This window comes from Salmo trutta, chromosome 35 (assembly GCF_901001165.1).
Source record: "Salmo trutta chromosome 35, fSalTru1.1, whole genome shotgun sequence".
NCBI lineage: Eukaryota > Metazoa > Chordata > Actinopteri > Salmoniformes > Salmonidae > Salmo > Salmo trutta.
Genome location: NC_042991.1, coordinates 21,843,933 through 21,863,494, shown reverse-complemented (window position 1 = coordinate 21,863,494; position 19,562 = coordinate 21,843,933). Strand labels below are relative to the sequence as shown.

Below are 19,562 nucleotides of genomic sequence, written 5' to 3'. Positions count from 1 at the left end.
TCTGCAGATCCTCTCAAGCTCTGTCAGGTTGGATCGGGAGCATCGCTGCACATCTATTTTCAGGCTGGGCCACTCAAGGACATTCAGAGACTTGTCCCGAAGCCACTCCTGCAATTGTCTTGGCTGTGTGCTTAGGGTTGTTGTCCTGTTGGAAGGTGAACCTTTGCCTCAGTCTGAGGTCCTGAGCGCTCTGGGGCAGATTTTCATCAAGGATCTCTCTGTACTTTGCTCTGTTCATATTTCTCTCAATCTTGACTAATCTCCCAGTCCCTGACTCTGAAACACATCCCCACAGCATGATGCTGTCACCACCATGCTTCATCGTAGGGATGGTGCAAGGTCTCCTCCAGACGTGACGCTGGGCATTCAGGCCAAATAGTTCCATCTTGGAATTATCAGACCAGAGAATGTTATTTGTCATGGTCCGAAAGTCCTTTAGGTGCCTTTTGGCAAACTCCAAGCGGGCTGTCATGTGCCTTTTACTGAAGAGTGGCTTCCGTCTGGCCACTTTTCCATAAAGGCCTGATTGGTGGAGTGCTGCAGAGATGGTTGTCCTTCTAGAAGGTTCTCCCATCTCTACAGAGGAACTCTGGAGCTCTGTCAGATTGACCATCGGGTGATCAATGGAAACTGTCACGTCCTGACCATAGTAAGATGTTATTTTCTATGGCAGAGTAGGTCAGGGCGTGACAGGTTTTTTCCCCCCATGTTTTCTATGTTTAGGTTCTAGTTTTGTATTTCTATATTGGGGTTTTGTTTGGGATGATCTCCAATTAGAGGCAGCTGGTCCTTGTTGTCTCTAATTGGAGATCATTCTTAAGTAGGGGTTTTTCCACCTGGGTTTTGTGGGTGATTCATTTGGAGTTGTGTATGTTTCACCTCTGCGTCACAGTTTGTTGTTTTTGTCTTTCAGTTTATTTATATATTGCATAGTTTCAGAGTATAAATAAAATGTGGAACGACACACACGCTGCACTTTGGTCCTCTTCTCCTTTCGACAACCGTGACAGAAACAGGATGCTCTGAGTCTCTGAGCAAAGGGTCTGAATACTTATGTAAATAACGTATACGTTGTTATTTAATATACATTTGCAAAAATTTCGCTTTGTCATTATGGGGTATTGTGTGTAGATTGATGGGGGAAAATACATGTAATCCATTTTAGAATAAGGCTGTAACGTAACAAAATGTGGGAAAAGGGAAGGCGTCTGGATACTTTCTGAATGCACTGTACTTTGTATCCCTCATTTACTCAAGTTTTTCCTTCATTTTGGTAGTTACCAGTATGTACGCACCACAATAAAATCCCTGAAAATGTAATAAATATGCAGGTGCTCAGGGTCCGCAAAAGAATGGTGATAGACTCACCCACACGTCTTCAGTAACTCTTTCTAATTCTATCCAATATGTTTCTGTTTCACTAGCCATGCTATAGGAGCCCAGACACTGTGGAGGTAAGTGGGGCGGAACAAGAGTAGACTGCTCTGTGAGCCTTTAGATCCACAGGCTGGAGGGGGAGCCACAGACAGTGTTGTGGTAGACATGCAGTACAGAGAGAAGCCCACCCCCCAAATCCCTGTGTCCCCTCCCTGGGCTTCGTATCTGGAGCAGGGTCCTGACCACACTGCCATGGTCCTCAGCTCAGTGCCAATGGCCAGTACCCTGGGTGCGCTGCCGTCTCTTCTTACAGATGTAGAAGATAGGAAAGGCCACGAGTCCTGAGGAGAGAGCAGAGAACAGGCAGGTTAATATGGAATGGGAACTAAGCTCAGGGAAATGACTGAAGTGACACCTCTCGCAAGGAAGTGTTCACAGTATTGGTGGTCGATCAAGGAAATACTTTAATAATCTCAATACTGTTCTGTTGTTTGCACTAAGAACACATTACCTTTGAAATACGGACACACAACAGTAAGATCATTTGTGAGCGGGATTAACAAGTGTCTGTCAACAGCTTTATATCAGTGTGTCATCCTCCCATCGCCCAGTGTAGCAGTGCTATGTGAAGTGGACAAGCAGACACTTAGCTGCTTCTATCAATTCACACCAAAACACAGGTGGCCCTCTCCAGCAGACCACAGCCACTGAACAAGCGGACTCACACTACATACCTGAACCAAGGGAAAGTAACACATTTGTTACGCTCGTCGATGGAAGGATCGGACCAAGGTGCAGCGTGGTAGGCTTACATTATACATTTATTAAATGAACACCAAAAACAAAACAAATAGAAACGAAAATGTAACGTTCAGTAGGGCATACAGTACCAAAAACAAGATCCCACAAACTAAGGTGGGAAAAAAGGCTGCCTAAGTATGATCCCCAATCAGAGACAACGATAGACAGCTGACTCTGATTGGGAACCATACCCGGCCAACAAAGAAATAGAAAAACTAGAATGCCCACCCAAATCACACCCTGACCTAACCAAATAGAGAAATGAAAAGGCTCTCTAAGGTCAGGACGTGACAACATTTCAGATTCTCTAAAGCACCAGCGGTTATGTAATGTTTCATGTTGTTATCTCGGGATTAAAAGAGCAGGATTAAAACAGTAGGTAATAGTAGTTGTTTCATGTTATAAAGGATGTAACAATGCTTACCTATGACCATGGATACTGCTCCGACAACCACCACCAGGACTATGACAACAGGGGCCACCACCACTTTACTCACTGGAATGGGAGGGAGACAGAAGAGACAACACAGATATGCATAAGGGGTCAGGACAAGTACATGCATGAAAATGCATGGGGAGGACAGGGCAGTTTGGAATAGCACCTTGGCACATTTACATTTTTAACAGGTTATCAAAGAGGTCCTACGCCATCACAGTACACCTAACCTAAATCAAAACAGCCAGTAGCGAGTTATGGGACTACGGTTTAGATAATTCCCATGTTTGTTTTCATTGGCAAGGCTGTTAAAACATGACAATGGGAGCAGGCAGGGGAGTGTTTTAATGGGAGGTAGAGGGGGTGTTGTAGACCCTTTGGGGGGCACATTATCCCACCGTCAGTGTATGTCAGATGATTCCATTGGCACCATGCAGGTTTCTGACTAACTTTAGCTAACCCCACTCAGGGAGCAACAGCTGAGGCCCTGCATGTCACTACACAAGGCCCTGAGGGAACAACAGATACAGAGCTGCAGTCAGAGCACCTATCAGAGAACTACTGAATCTCTCAGGAGAGCTGTTCACTATTCACACACCGCAGGCAGGGTCACAAAGACATGCATCATCTCAGATCAGGAAGTTCTGCTGATAAGGGGCATACAAATCATCCACTGTGTTGGCAGCTACAGTTTACCGTTACTGTTCTGACTTCAGAGCTGTGAGAAATTACAATGCACAATACATTTTTTAGCATAGGCACTAGACGTATTGTGAAAATGGGTTGTGAAAGAGTCATGTCTGCAGCATCAAGCTAGTATATGCTGTTTTGATCATCTTCATTATTGTGTGAACTGATTAAGAAGATGAAAGGCCACCCACGTGGTAATTTAAGTTTACTCGTCGCCCCTGCATATGTATCTCTCTGAGTCTGACCACAGAGACCAAGGAAGAAAGTCATGGGCAGTGTAACGACTGAATTAAAAGGGAGGCAGAAGGACTGTAAAACTACAGCTGCTAATCAGAGCATCTTTTTAAATCAGGCCTTAAGGGCCCTAGTCTAAATATAGTTGTCATATTGTCAGAGGGTACTGATTGCTTGCTGGCTAATAATATTAACCATGAAATGTAATGGGAATCCCAAAATGTCCCCTCTATAAAGGGTTTAAGGGCCTCTGGGTCACGGGCTGAGGCTGGGCAGACTCACCACACACGGACCCCCGGACCAGCCGGCGGAGGTGGGGCTTCTCAGGAAGGTAGCGGTACTTGCAGCCGAACACGCTGAGGTTGGATGTGTGATCCCCGAAGAATCGCAAGTGGCGGTACTTCTCCCCACAGCGGTAGCAGAAGTTGGTGCTGCACTGGGTGCAGTTCATGTGATCGCAGCCCTCCGTCCTCTGAATGTGGATCTGGAGAGAGCGACATGACCTCATGGATGCTCTATAAAGCTTTTATAAGTCGTTGTTCGTTTAAAGTGGGACCCTAATTTCTGAACAAATTAATAACTTTATGTATCAATTACTAGATTATCAGTCAGCTCAGCGCAGGTATTTCCAGAATAGAAAGTATTTTGGTTTGGTTCCAAATCGAGGGAAAAGAATGGAACATTTTGTCCTGATATCTGAGCATCACTCAACCCCTCTCCCTGACTCATGCTGACTGACATTACATTGACAGGAGAGTGCTGCCATGGACAGACAGCCAGCTAGCCGCCAACACCTCAGTGAATGTTCCTTCCAATACCAAAATGAATTAGCAGTACTGTGCTTGTTGCTGTTGCTTTCTAAAAGGCCTCTCACTGTGTATGAAACAAAGAGCTGACGTGGCATACTAAATCTAATTTGGTATTGACTTTCTGCCCAGGACTCAGTCTTATGACTTCATGGAATGCTTCATTTCCAGCCATTGTTACAAGTGGACAAGGGGGAAAAAAGACCTCTGTCACTCTCTTTCTCTCTCTCTCCTCTTAGTGAAAAAACACACAGAGGACACTGTCATGGCTGTAGAACTACTGAAAAACACATCTTTAATCATCTTATGTTGTTGACATACAACGCTGGAGAGAACAGACGGCCCTGTCTCCACCTGCCTAGTCAAGAGAACACCCTTTAGGACCATGTGAGAAGGCCTCCTATATCATCGTTTGGCTGCAGAACTGTCAACCACAATCTTCTTCCAGTAGCTATGTTAACTAGCAAGGTTTGCTATTTTTCTCCACTCTCCTGGCTTTGTCACCCACCTTGCAGTGGGGGCACTTCTGGGCATTCCTCTGGCCGTGCTCGATGATGCTGGCCCAGTGATGCAGCAGCTTGTCCCCTTTCCTGTAGTCCCGGCACTTCAGACCCTCGTGCCAGGGGGCGTGGCATTTGAAGCACCACACAAACTGGCACTTTGTGCACTGGATCTGCAGAGGCATAGACATGCGATTGGCTAGATAGAGGCATGGCGTGTAAGAGGCATAGACATGTGATTGGCTAGATAGATGCATGGCGTATAAGAGGCATAGACATGTGATTGGCTTGATAGAGGCATGGTGTATAAGAGGCATAGACATGTGATTGGCTAGATAGAGGCATGGCGTATAAGAGGCATAGACATGTGATTGGCTAGATAGAGGCATGGCATATAAGAGGCATAGACATGTGATTGGCTAGATAGAGGCATGGCATATAAGAGGCATAGACATGTGGCATATAAGAGGCATAGACATGTGATTGGCTAGATAGAGGCATGGCATATAAGAGGCATAGACATGTGATTGGCTAGATAGAGGCATGGCATATAAGAGGCATAGACATGTGATTGGCTAGATAGAGGCATGGCGTATAAGAGGCATAGATTTGGGGAGAAGAACTGAAGTGCCTGCATGGACTAAAACCTCCCTCATTAATGATACATGAAAAAGCACTTTGTCCATGATTCAAGAAACCTAAATATTTTCCCAAGAATTACAAACAGCAGAGGCCCTGTACTCACCTTGTACTTGTGCTCAGTCATGCTGTATAATATCTGATCTCAGAACAGTACAGGCCCTCTCTCTCACCTTGTATTTGTGCTCTGCCCTGCTGGGGTTGTGTCCTTTCAGCGAGGTGAACTGGCTGCACTGGGGACAGGGTTTGGTGCTAGAGTCAATCTGGCTCAGCTCCAGGAAGTATTTGTATTTGGCCACTTCCTCACTGCCCAGGTGGGACACCACCAGGCTCTCCTCCAGGTAACCACTGCACTCCGTGATGGGGCACACTATGTCCGCTCTGCCCACCCTGACCTGGGGGACACATAGACATAACACAGGGATCAATTGAGAGAGATGTGAATGCTTTATGACAAATTAGGATAAACAAATAATAAGACAGTGGTCGTAAGTTGCATACAAACACAATGCCATTGGCCCTAGATCCGGTAATAAAATATTGTCGATACATTTAGCTACTGGATTGCATGTGTGTTATGTAGGTGAAGGGTAATCAGAATACACAAGCAAATACTACAGTGTACAGTACATACAGTACGGAACATACATTTCCTGGGTGGTACTGTACAAGGAAGAGTTATTTACCAGAAGGTGAGCGGTACGATCTGGTGTTACCCTAATCCCCCTATAAGAGATACTGTGGTGTGCGAGAGAATGTGCCTTGGAAGGCTTCCATGAACCACTAGTGACTTTACTAGTCATTTTAGTCATTTTGCAGACGCCCTTATCTAGAGCAACTTACAGGAGCTATTAGGGTTAAGTGCCTTGCTCAAGGGCACATCAACAGATTTTTCACCTAGTCGGCTCGGGGATTCAAACCTGCGACACTTCAGTTCCTGGCCCAACACTGTTAACCGCTAAGCTACCTGCCACCCCATAGTCATAACACTACTACAACAGTGGAAAAACTACAGAGGAAAAAGGGCCCAGTACGCCTCAGTGGGAGTCTTAGCATTAGCCTCATGAGTACACCCCACCACCACTTCTCCCCCTCCCATGTAGAGCTCCAGGACACCCTTGCTCCAGGCACAGTGGGTCCCCTCCAGGGTGCTCCTCCCAGGGCATGGTGCAGACAGACGGGTAGGCCCCGGATTAGCACAGTGCTGCTGATCTGAGCTGAGTAATCCCCTCCTGGCTGGGCCTGTAGTACATGTCCATACAGTAGACTAGAGAGTGATGCAGCACAGCTCTGGGGTAATGCCCATCAGACTCTTTTCACTATGACAGCCTGGCCTCTGGCCCTATGGACCCTGTTCCTGCACTGTACAACATTATAGTTGTTTTGACAGTATTATATAATAAAACTAACAGTAAAGTACCATATTAATTACTTACAGAAAATGTATGTAAATGACAATGCAGTCTGAATGATTTTAGGCATAAATGTTAAATCATACCGTAAATGGTTGCATGGTACTGTTGTTTCTGGCTCATTAACATATTTTGAGGTGAGCTGTGTTAAGCGGCTACATTTGTGCCACCCTTTAGATAGAACGCTGCACTAATTTAACTGATATGTGGTAGTTGTGCCCTAACAATTAAATGTGTATAGGGAACAGACTGGAGTGGCAGCAAGTCTCAAATCTTTAATGGTTGAGTATTTGCCATGTCCTTTGGTCTGTTTTGCACTTTACTCACTTCCAGTTTGGACACCTTTGTTAAGGCCTCTAGAAGTACAAGGGATAGTAAATACAACTTTAGGTATTTTAAATAACTTTCACTTCTAGAGGCCTTAACAAAGGCTCCCAAAGTGGTATTCATATGTAAACACAATAACTAGCAGCCAACCTGATTGCTCCACTGCCACGCAATTACGGTAAAATACTGTGCAATACAAACCCCATCGCTCTTCAATTAATTTGTATTAATTTATCCATTAATGAATTCATTTGTTACAATTGCCATAATAAGATTACAGTAATGCAATGTACTGTTGTTTTACAGTAATTTACGGGCAGCCAGTTGCCTGTAAGTTACCATAAAAACAAAACTATTGGATACCATACAATACGGTAACATAATGTACCTTTTTTACAGTAATTTACAGGCAACTAGCTGCCTGTAAGTCACAGTAAAAACAGCACAAAATGGTTTACAGTGTGGCCCTGTACTGTGACCCCGTGGGAATCAAACCCACAACCCTGGCGTGGCAAGCGCCATGCCCTACCAACTGAGCCACACAAGACCAATTCACTAGACAAAAGAACCCATATTAACTAAACATGGGATAAGACATGTTCTTCTAATAATATGTCTAGTCCATTGTACTGAAACTAACTGTGTGTGGGCACCAGAATGATATATCTACTGTGTGTGTGTAAATAAAAGGAAGTGAATGTGTGGGCAGTTTATGCTGTGACTTGCACTGGGAAGTCTATCTTCTAAAGCTGCACAGACAAGGTCACAAGCTTAGGACTAGCTAGGCTGTGACACTGATGAGACGGTCAGTAAGAGAATTGCCACCTGTGAACATAGTGCCCAGTGATGAGGGTGTGAAGGAGTCCCATAGGGCAACCCTGAGCCCACCTCTACACCCATCAACCAGGCCACAGGACAGTGGCCCTGACAGCCAACACAGCAGGGACACTGGAGCTGAGCAAGATGTGAAAAATATATACACTAACATCTCCCTTCCCTTCTGCCCTCCAAGAGCAATGCCCCTGGATTACACCAGGGCATACGATCTGTGGTCAAGTGGTGTGTGTATGTGTACACCTAGTATAACTGTCCTGCTGCTTCAGAGCCAGAACTAAACAGAGGAGAAACTGTAGTCCACCACAGCCTCACAGAGAAATGAATGAGCGATCTCCAGGAGTGTGTTCTCATCCCTTTATTAGGTCTAATTTTAGTTCTGATTTCACTGATGACCAGAGGTGCAGATTAACTTCATCAGGCAGAACGCTTCTGTCCTCAGACTACAACGTGGTCCTGAGGTAGAGCTCTCTACCGTGCGCGGGCGCACAAATGCACACACACGTTACGTTATATTATCCCATTTCCCCTAACTCTAACCCAAACCCATACCATAACCCAAACCCCTAAGCTTAAAATAACCTTTAAGGACATTTGGGGCTTTTAGGTCCCCACAAGGATTTGTAAGTCACTCTGGATTAGAGTGTCTGCTAAATGACGTAAATGTAAAAAATGTAAATGATAGAACCAACACACACACACACGTTATGTTATTCTATCCTCATGGGGATCTAAACTGTATTTATATTTAAAATCATATTTTCCCTAACCCGTAACCCCTTACCAAAATTTTAATCCTAACCCCTAAACTTAAAATAACCTTTGGCCTCATGGGGATGTGGGAAATCTCCCCACACTGGAATATTTGTCTTGTTTTACTATCCTTATGGGGACATTTGGGGGTTTTAGGTGCCTACAAGGTTAGAAGAACCAACACACACACACACACACACACACACACACACACCTGCCCATAGCGTTCAGCCTGAGCCGGTGGAACCAACTTTAGTAGAGGAGCTACACATGATAAGGCTGGTAACACCACGATGGGCAGCAAGAAGCAACACAATGGGGTGGTAGTGTAGCCTAGTGGTTAGAGTGTTGGATTAGTAACCGAAAGGTTGCAAGATCAAATCCCTGAGCTAACAAGGTACAAAATCTGTCTTTCTGCCGTTTGAACAAAGCAGTTAACCTGTTTGGGATAGGGGGCAGTATTTTCACGGCCGGATAGAAAAAAACGTACCCGATTTAATCTGGTTACTACTCCTGCCCAGAAACTAGAATATGTTTAGTAGATTTGGATAGAAAACACTCTAACGTTTCTAAAACTGTTTGAATGGTGTCTGTGAGTATAACAGAACTCATATGGCAGGCCAAAACCTGAGAAGATTCTATACAGGAAGTGCCCTGTCTGACAATTTGTTCTACTTCTAGGGCATCTCTATTAAAAATACAGCATCGCTGCTGTAATGTGACATTATCTAAGGCTTTCATTGGCTCTCAGAAGGCGCCAGAAAGTGGAATGACTTCTCTGCAGTCTCTGGGCGAAAAACAGCAGGGGTTTTGGTGAGTGGTCCTTCTGGGAACAATGACACTGGTGCGTGCGTGCACGAGACGACTCCATTTTTTTCTTTCACTGTTTGAACGAACATAACGTCGCGCGGTTGGAATATTATCGGTATTTTACGAGAAAAATCTCATAAAAATGTATTTTAAACAGCGTTTGACATGCTTCGAAGTACGGTAATGGAATATTTTGAACTTTTTTGTCACGAAACGCACCGGCGCATCACCCTTCGGATAGTGACTTGAACGCACGAACAAAACTGAGCTATTTGGATATAACTATGGATTATTTCGAACCAAAACAACATGTTGTTGAAGTAGAAGTCCTGGGAGTGCATTCTGACGAAGAACAGCAAAGGTAATCCAATTTTTCTTATAGTAAATTTGAGTTTGGTGAGGGCCAAGCAATGTGGTTAGATAAAGGAGAGTCTTATCTTTCAAATGGTGTAAAATAGTCATATGTTTGAGAAATTGAAATTATAGCATTTTTAAGGTTTTTCGTATTTCGCGCCAGGCGCTACCATTGGATATTGGTGAGGCGTTCCGCTAGCGGAACGTCTGTCCATAAGAGGTTTTTAAGTGATATGCCTAGTTAAATAAAGGTACCAAAAAAATGGATACCTGTGGTGGTGCCTTCAACAACTCCTTATGTTATGTCACACTTGATCTATGCTCATGAAATGTTATGTAATAGTAATCCCTTAGTCATATCATCCTACTATGACGAACACAGACTATCACACTGACTAACACTGGTAGGACAGGTGCCTGATTTACCCCCAAAAAATGTATCAACCCAACACTGATATTCTGTTGTATCTGGGGCTTCCAGTCAGGATACAGATACAACAGAATATCAGTTTCGAGTTGATCAATTTTGTGGGTAAATCAGGCACCTGTCCTACCAGTGTTAGTCAGTGTGATAGTCATATCATCCTACTATGACTAACACAGACTAAGGGATTATTCTATTCTGTAGCCATGCAAAAGCCAAGTGAATAACAATGTGCCTGGCCTGCAATACAGTGAGATGTACTGAGAGGATAGTCTTCATATTCTCTGACAGAGCTGACAAGCCAGTGGTACATCATCAAGCTCTTGACAGGTCAGACCATATCAAACAAAGCGTGTATGAGTCAGTGTGAGGGACAAAGACATGTGGCATCACACCAGATCTAGAGGGAAGGATAACATCCTTCCTGAATCCTGGCCTATCAAAGGGTCAGAACATTGCAATCATGCCAAGACTGACTGGCAGACAACAACTTACCAGCCTCTTAAGAGATGCACTGAGGCCTCTCTATTGAACACAGTTAGACTAAGGCGTTTCCTCTACAGCATAAAGACAGGGACACAGATATAACGTGTCCCTTAATCAAAGGACATAGGAAGTAATGATATGTTGTCATCAACCAATAGGGAACATGTCCCTGAGTTGGAAGTATATCCTGCCTGTTTGGCCCTGTCCGGGGGTATCGTCGGATGGGGCCACAGTGTCTCCCGACCCCTCCTGTCTCAGCCTCCAGTATTTATGCTGCAATAGTTCATGTGTCGGGGGGGGGGGGGCTAGGTGTCCTGTGTGAATTTAAGTATGCTATCTCTAAATCTCTCTCTTTTTCTCTTTCTTTCTCTCTCTCTCTCGGAGGACCTGAGGCCTAGGACCATGCCTCAGGACTACCTGGCCTGATGACTCCTTGCTGTCCCCAGTCCACCAGGGCGTGCTGCTGCTCCAGTTTCAACTGTTCTGCCTGCGGCTATGGAATACTGACCTGTTCACCGGACGTGCTACCTGTCCCAGACCTGCTGTTATCAACTCTCTAGAGACAGCAGGAGCAGTAGAGATTCTCTGAATGATCGGCTATGAAAAGCCAACTGACATTTACTCCTGAGGTGCTGACCTGTTGCACCCTCTACAACCACTGTGATTATTATTATTTGACCCTGCTGGTCATCTATGAACATTTGAACATCTTGACCATGTTCTGTTATAATCTCCACCCGGCACAGCCGGAAGAGGACTGGCCATAGCCAGTCCCCTCATAGCCTGGTTCCTCTCATAGCCTGGTTCCTCTCTAGGTTTCTTCCTAGGTTCTGGCCTTTCTGGGGAGTTTTTTCTAGCCACCGTGCTTCTACACCTGCATTGCTTACTGTTTGGGGTTTTAGGCTGGGTTTCTGTACAGCATTTTGTGACATCAGCTGATGTAAGAAGGGCTTTATAAATAAATTAGATTTTGATTGAAGTAGACAATACATGGCTCAACTGTGATAGTGCTCATCAGTCTAGTTAGGGACCACACATGTTGTGTTAAATGTGCCAACACAGTGATTGTGTTAAAAGTAAAACAACGTGTCATTCCTAACTAGACACATGGATGTGTAAAAAAAATGACACAACACACAAACATTCAGAAAGCAATGATAAGGACTGCCATGTAGCTATATTATATGAATAATTAGCCATTTAAATTAGGAATTTTTAAGAAACAGTGTCTTTTTTGCACTCAAGACATGGTGAGGGGATTGAACTGGAGTGATAGTGATATATTTCCACCCCTCTGATCTGGCAGCATCACATCAATTAAGACAAGACCACACAGCCTATTCATGAGACTATGATTACAAAAGCCTGCATGTCTTCCAATGACATTAAGACTTTAAAAACAATAAGTTTGAATCATAACAGGCAAACAAGCTATCAGAAGTCCTCAACAAAAAAAAGAGGGAAAAGAATAGATACTGTAGGACAGGACTGAAGAGCTAGAAGGTATACTTCAAACGCACATTGGTTGAGAGAACACTTACACCAGGGGTATTCAACCAGGGGTCCCTGGCACCTTAGGGGTCCGCTGAAGTACTGCAGGGAAGGGTAGAATGGATTTATGCTTTATTATTTCAATGTTTTATGACTATGACTAAAAACAACCAAATAAATAAATGTTGAATGATATACGTACCTAGAGTAAGAGTAGAATATCTTCTTTCTAATGATGTCAACTTTATTTTTCAACTCCCAATATTGAGCCAATTACACACACTGTAGCCAGTTACAGTCACTAGAGTATCTGACATAGGCTTTGATTAAGCACCGGCGAATAGGCTACCAGCGAGGCAAGTGCCGCTGGCAGCAGGTAAGCTTTTTTGACTTGGACATACATTTTTGCTAACTAACCTTTGTTTAACCAGCTAAACAGCTGTTCTTAGTGAAAATATGTTTGGAGTTACCTTTCTAGCTATCATTCACCTGGTGATAAGACAGGAAATGTTTTGCTAACATATGTGGGTCCATTGGTTGCCGGTTTGCTTGGGAGGGGGCCCCTGGGCAAGAAAAGGTTGAAGACCCCTGACATAGATCAATAACTGGACAAGTTTTGGTGAGTAACTAGGCCTATTTTCCCACTGTGTTTCAGTGTTCATAAGATCCTTAGAGCATAAAGCATGGAAGGCCTGCAACTCTGAGTTGTATAATGTATACAGATCACTGGAAAAGCTTAGAAACCAGAACACCAGAAGTGTTAGAGCATTTGAGCCCAAAAGAGCCAAAAGCAAATCCTTTAAAACGGGTTTAATACCTGAAATGCATTAGGCATGACAGACACGTGAACATGGAGGAAACTGGAGCTGTAACAGTCCCTATCCTGACCCCGAGACAGATGAGTCAGCGACTCAATTGGATTTGAAAGCCAAGGAACAGTCTGCAATCTGATGCTACCTGATGACAATAACAAGATCTCTCTAGGTCAGGGGTGTTAAACAGGTCGATCTCCAGCTACCAGTATCTCGCAGCTACATACACTACATGACCAACAGTATGTGGACACCTGCTCATCGAACATCTCATTCCAAAATCATGGGCATTAATATGGAGTTGGTCCCCCTTTGTTGCTATAACTCTTCTAGGAAAGCTTTCCACTAGATGTTGGAACATTGCTCCATTCACCAACAAGAGCATTAGTGAGGTAGGGCACTGATGTTGGGTGATTAGGCTGCCTCGCAGTCTGCGTTCCAATTCATCCCAGAGGTGTTCGATGTGGTTAAGGTCAGGGCTCTGTGCAGGCCAGTCAAGTTCTTCCACACTGATCTCAACAAACCATTTCTGTATTTGTCCATTGGACTGCCAGATCGTGAAGCGTGATTCATCACTCCAGAGAGCGTGTTTCCACTGCTCCAGACTCCAATGGCAGCAAGTTTTACACCACTTCCGCCGATGCTTGGCATTGCTCATGGTGATCTTAGGCTTGTGTGCTGCTGCTCGGCCATGGAAACCCATTTCACAAAGCTCCCGATGAACAGTTATTGTGCTGACGTTGCTTCCAGAGGTAGTTTGGAACTCGGTAGGGAGTGTTGCAACCAAGAACAGAGGATTTTTATGTGCTACTCGCTTCAGCAGTCCAGTTCTGTGAGCTTGTGTGGCCTACCACTTCACGGCTGAGCTGTTGTTGCTCCTAGACGTTTCCACTTCACAATAAGAACACTTACAGTTGACCGGGGCAGCTCTAGCAGGGAAGAAATTTGATGAACTGTCTCGTTGGAAAGGTGGCATCCTATGACAGTGCCACATTATAAGTCACTGAGCTCTTCAGTAAGGCCATTCTACTGCAAATGTTTGTGTATGGAGATTATATGGTTGTCTGCTCAATTTTATACACCTGTCAGCAACGGGTGTGGCTTAAATAGCCAAATCCACTCATTTGAAGTTGTGTCCACTTACTTTTGAATATATAATGTATGAGTAGCTCACCAAACAATTCAGAAAGTACATTACATTTTTTATGTTTTCCACCGCAAACTGTCAAACAAATCTCACAAGTATCAGACACCACAATCTCCCAACTACTGCCACTATTGGCTTAAAAAGCCAAACCTAACACAATTAATTTCCAGCAATATTGCCCTGGTTTGTATATCAGTCCGTGCGTAGGCAGTAGATGTGATAACCATCTTGTGGGTCGACAGAAATAGATTTCACAAAACCATTCCTCACTCGCTAGATGCACAATTAAAGGGTTAGATGCGCATTTAAGTCCAAATTACAGTCCAAAAATCTTCCAGATCTAAAAAACATTTTCTTCTGATGTGATTTAAGCAGACATGGACTCAGAACATCCAATTTCGTTTTTTCTCTATGAACAATTGTAATTTTGAGAGTATTTAAAAATAATAATAAAACCAGGAAAATAAAAAGAGAAAACATAATTTGGGAAAATATAAAAAAGATTTTATAGAGCTACCCCTTAGAGTTGTTTATTGCCATTATTTGACCAGGTATATTGACAGAAAACATCGTGTACAAGAGAAAGCAGTGCACTAAGGATCCCGGGAAGAGTTGCAGGACAGTGGAGAAGAAAAGAATGGGCCTATTTGAAAGCTAAAAAAAAAATGCTTGCGACATGTTACATTTTTTAAAAGTAGCTCTCATGCTAGAAAAGGTTGGAGACCCCTGGTCTAGGTGGACAACTGAAGTTGTCTTCAGAGATAACACACCACAGCACGCAGCCTCCAGAGGAAGAGAAGCGTGATTTCACTAGGTTCTACAGAGACAGAGCTCTGTGATTAAGCTGTCAATTAAAGCCACACAAACCTGTCCCCACCCCTCCCTCCGCTGCGTCCATCAGCCGCAAGGAAAGACAGCGCTCAACACACCCACCACACTCAGCCAACAAATTCATTCTGCAGGCAGTCAGTGCTTTCCCTGATGTCGCAATTTCATTTGTCACCCTACATTTGTTTTTATAATTCACAGACTCCCTATCTGTGCAAACCAACCACAGACACCACACACTGGTTATCTGCGTTAGACATCCATAGAAAGTGTATTAAGTCATTCCACACCTAATTAAAGGATAGACAGAGACACTGTCTGATACATTCTCTGGGAAAAGCCTTGCATATCCTTTCACTTAACACTCAGTTGCACAGAGTTAGGCCTAGTCATCCTGTTGAATTCCACAGCGCAGCACAGTTGCAGATTGTTCCTTGTGAGATGAGTCAGTTGGCTCAGAAAGCAGGAAGCACATGACTTCCCTAAACAAGGATAACAATGGCCGAGGCAGTACTGTTACAACACAATGGGCTATCCCTTCCATCCCTTCTCTCCAAGCAGCCCAGCAAAAATACTGACATTTAGGCCTAACACTAAGATGGGAAAGTGTTCAACCTGTTTTTTTCATCACTATACTAGCCTACATCCCAATTACTTGGCTCTCTTCCAGGCTGCAGCAGGAGACAGACCACCTGACTGGGTGTTCCTCAGGTAGTTGAGCACATGGTGCACAGTGTAATACTAGATCCCAGTGCTCTCCCTGCAGGTGTTCCTCTTAGTGGTAACTGAGCACATGGACCAGGGCTCCCATTGGGTTCATTCAGAAGGACACAGCAAGCCAGCTGTCGACAGACCACAACATCTGCACCCAGATGCACTATTAACATGCCAAATGAGCTGGAGAGGATCTTAAATTAACACAAAGCAATCCAATGGGTGTAAATGTACATTTGTGTTGTGAAAACAAAAATGTATCAAAACAGGTGAGCCTACAAGTGCCATATATATATATATATAGCGAGAGAGATGGGGCCTATATATATATATATATATATATATATATATATATATATATATATATATATATATATATATATATAGAGGCCCCATCCTGTATTGTGTCAACGTGTCTATTGAGCACACACACCCACCCAGAAGGCTTGATAACATAGACAATTGGGATACCAGGCCTTTACCTGTGAAATGATGTATATTTTCAGGCATTCCTCACAGACTGCCTTCTTGCAACAAAGTAACGGCTTTATGTGCGTGTGGTCCAGACAGATGCGACATGCCAAAACAACTGATTCATTGTAATCCCCATTGTAAAAGTTGCTCAGAGTTCTAGGATCAATCAGGTTCGGTAGAGTATATGGATCGGAAACGGTGTGGTGGCCCATTTCCAAATTGCTCTGCTGCCGCAAATATGTGGATGGCTTTGTAAGGACGTTTGATGTTGACTGAGTTATCGCCCCATTATATTGGTGTTCTCCGGTATTGTCAGCTGGTTTCCTGTAGTTATCGTTTGCAATACAGTATACGGTACAGTAAACATGTTCCTTTAACTGTACGACATCGTCGTCAGCCCTGTTACTTTCACAAATATCGTATGAATCTGTGACATCAACTTCATTCAAATCGGATGACGTTAATCCCTCTGTGTGATCTGCGATTTGCTCTTTTACGTTTGTTTCACTGCCACTTGACTTTTCAAGGTCCACACAATCAATTCGTTCATTTAAAACTATTTCTACCATGGCATCCTCTGGGTCTTTTTGGTCATCTGCTGAATTGTTTTTGAAATTCGTAGGGGATCTCGTCGTCCCGAAATTCCTCCTCAAAATATCCACTGCCGTCGGTTTTCTGAAACTGTACCCTTCAACATTTTCTTTACTACCCGTCCTCTCAACCCTGTGTGTGTGCGTCTCCAATATCCCGTCACCGTCTGGTGTTTGGATCTTTGTTTCCCTGACATCTTGAATAAAATCTGTGCCTGATGTCTCAACTTTATCAAGCATTTCTGATGGATTGCAGACTGTCTCTTCGTCATATCTGCTGACAAAACTCGGCATTTTACACGTATACACATTCAGAGAAATGTGTTCATCTTCCATTCCCAAGGTACAACTCCCCATGCACGCTCTACCTCTTCTCCAACTCCAGATACGAACAAACAAAACAAAACAAACCCCAAGTAGGGTGTATTTCTGCTTCCGGGGCTGCGTGTGGGAGAAAATAAATCCGTAACGTTGTAGCTGTTTGACTTCATGCAACCTGTACGCGCACCAGCTCTTTGGCTGTGAAATAACAGCGCATTTGTCGATCAAAAAAAGCAAGGTAAGAGTCAGATGCATATCCATCAATTACTGTTAAGCAACGTTAATAGTGTGGTCTCTGGGGATCCCTAGACGCTTGCCTGCCCAGCAACAGGCTACCACCAACCAAGGTAGGATCAATCTAGCACTGTATGACCTGTACTTTACGTCCATTGCCCACAAAGGGCGCATCAAATCTATGGACGCAACTCATACAAGTCATGAGGGCAACCTTTTTATTCTACAAAGTGAGAAACACCTTACGTCAAGCATTTTGTAAAAAATACTCTATACCAATTATAATATCCATATTTGGTGAGATTATAATAAAATCTACCATTACAGTTTCCAATGTAAATAGTCTGGCTGCTAGACATGATCAATAAAACAATGAAAATTAAATCAGAAAGTTATGGCATTTAATTTCACAACTGACTATATTTTTGTTCAATGTATTTATTTGCCATGGGGGTTTAACCTTCAGCTAATAATTGTTTAGATATGAATCTACAGTATTCTCAGCAAAACACTGAAATATCATCATAAATGTTGTTGGGGTCCAGTGCAACAACAACAGTCAACAGTAGAGGGTAGTAGAGTCTAACACAACAACACAACATGGGAATTTGTAACTGCAAAAGAAGAAACGTAAAAAAGTAAGACAAGCATATGCGCTGACTGTGCAGTATTCTTCTGAAGGGTTTCAGGCTAAACTACCTTAATAATAGGCCACCAAGGGCTAATGGGCACGTGCTGAATCAACACTGTGCTCGAATTAGTTGATTTTTCCCAAGCTAAGTGGACCCTTGGGGTTCTGTTGATATATGCATGCTTTACCATTCAGAGAGGGAGGAATTCAGCAAAGACAAGCAACTTTCACACACTTTGTGATGAAGCTAATATTGTATTTAAGTAGCCAACTGCATGTGGGTATGTTTGGCTGGTGAGAAAATTACTAATACCATAATGATATTCAAACAGGGTTCATAAAGATAACCTCTTGATATGTAGTATCATGAATATGTACAATTTAAATGGTGATGTGTGTATTAAACTGTTTATAAGCATCTTTTATTTTACTTTCAAAATACAGCAGAGATGCTGACTTAGACGCTGAACTCCTCAGTCATCCAGCATTTTGCATCATCATGATGCTGTGGCCGGTAACACTTTGCTTCTTAAAATAACAATATCTTGACAACTTGAATGCTGAAATACAAAACATTTTGGGACTGTATCAACAAAAAATACCAAAAGATAGTTTTTGAGTGGATTTTCCTTTAAACTGTCATTGAGAGTGGCAGCTGATATAGTACAGTGATATGACTGTTGGAAAAGCATTCCAGGTGAAGCTGGTTGAGAGATTGCCAAGAGTATGCAAAGCTGTCATCAAGGTAAAGGGTGGCTACTTTGAAGAATCTCAAATATAAGATATATTTTGATTTGTTTAACACTTTTTTGGTCACTACATGATTCGATATGTGTTATTTCATAGTGTTGATGTCTTCACTATTATTCTACAAGGTAGAAAATTGTAAAAAAAAATAAAGGAAAACCCTAGAATTAGTAGGTGTGTCCAAACTTTTGACTGGTACTGTATACCTCAACTACATATGGTTCCTGTGTCAGGAGGCCCAGACAGAATGTTTGATAGAGGTAAAGAGGAGACAGACACTAATGGCTAGGAATGCCGAAAGATCGCTGGTTTGAATCCCGCCAACTATGTGAAAAATATGTCAATGTGCCCTTGAGCAAGACACTTCATCATAATTGCTCCCATAAATCGCTCTGATAAGAGTGTCTGCTAAATGACTAAAATGTAAATGTCATCAGATACGGAGCTCTAAGATGTCCCTGATGTTCTCAGCACTATTTAGCAAAGGAGCCTATATGCTTTTATTCCTGTTCATCATTGTCTAACACCGACGGGTCTCCCAGGACTCTCTTACAATGATCTGTCACATGATGGCACCTCTTTGGTCAGCTTGGAGCCAGGCTGCAGTTTTACTCTGCTGGAGCTTTTAAAACAGAATACTCTGCATATTCTCTTGAACAGATGGCTGTGAATATTGGTGAGTCCTTGACA

The 19,562-nt window shown here is 43.3% G+C and overlaps 1 protein-coding gene across 2 annotated transcripts; it reads right to left on the bottom strand.

Moving 5' to 3' along the window:
• Positions 1-1,268: 1,268 nt before the first annotated feature.
• LOC115174861 (probable E3 ubiquitin-protein ligase RNF217) lies at positions 1,269-17,655 on the bottom strand. 2 transcript variants are annotated; one of them, XM_029733813.1, is made up of 6 exons: positions 16,358-17,653; positions 5,657-5,878; positions 4,853-5,017; positions 3,821-4,022; positions 2,603-2,674; positions 1,269-1,718 (listed from the first exon to the last, which is right to left on the bottom strand). In XM_029733813.1, exons 1-6 carry the CDS (start codon positions 17,519-17,521, stop codon positions 1,642-1,644), a joined length of 1,902 nt encoding a protein of 633 aa, XP_029589673.1. In that variant the 5' UTR covers positions 17,522-17,653; the 3' UTR covers positions 1,269-1,641. The 2 variants fall into 2 exon arrangements, with proteins under 2 accessions (XP_029589673.1, XP_029589674.1); XM_029733814.1 differs by lacking the exons at positions 1,269-1,718; positions 3,821-4,022 and having other exon boundaries at positions 2,602-2,674; positions 16,358-17,655.
• Positions 17,656-19,562: the final 1,907 nt, after the last annotated feature.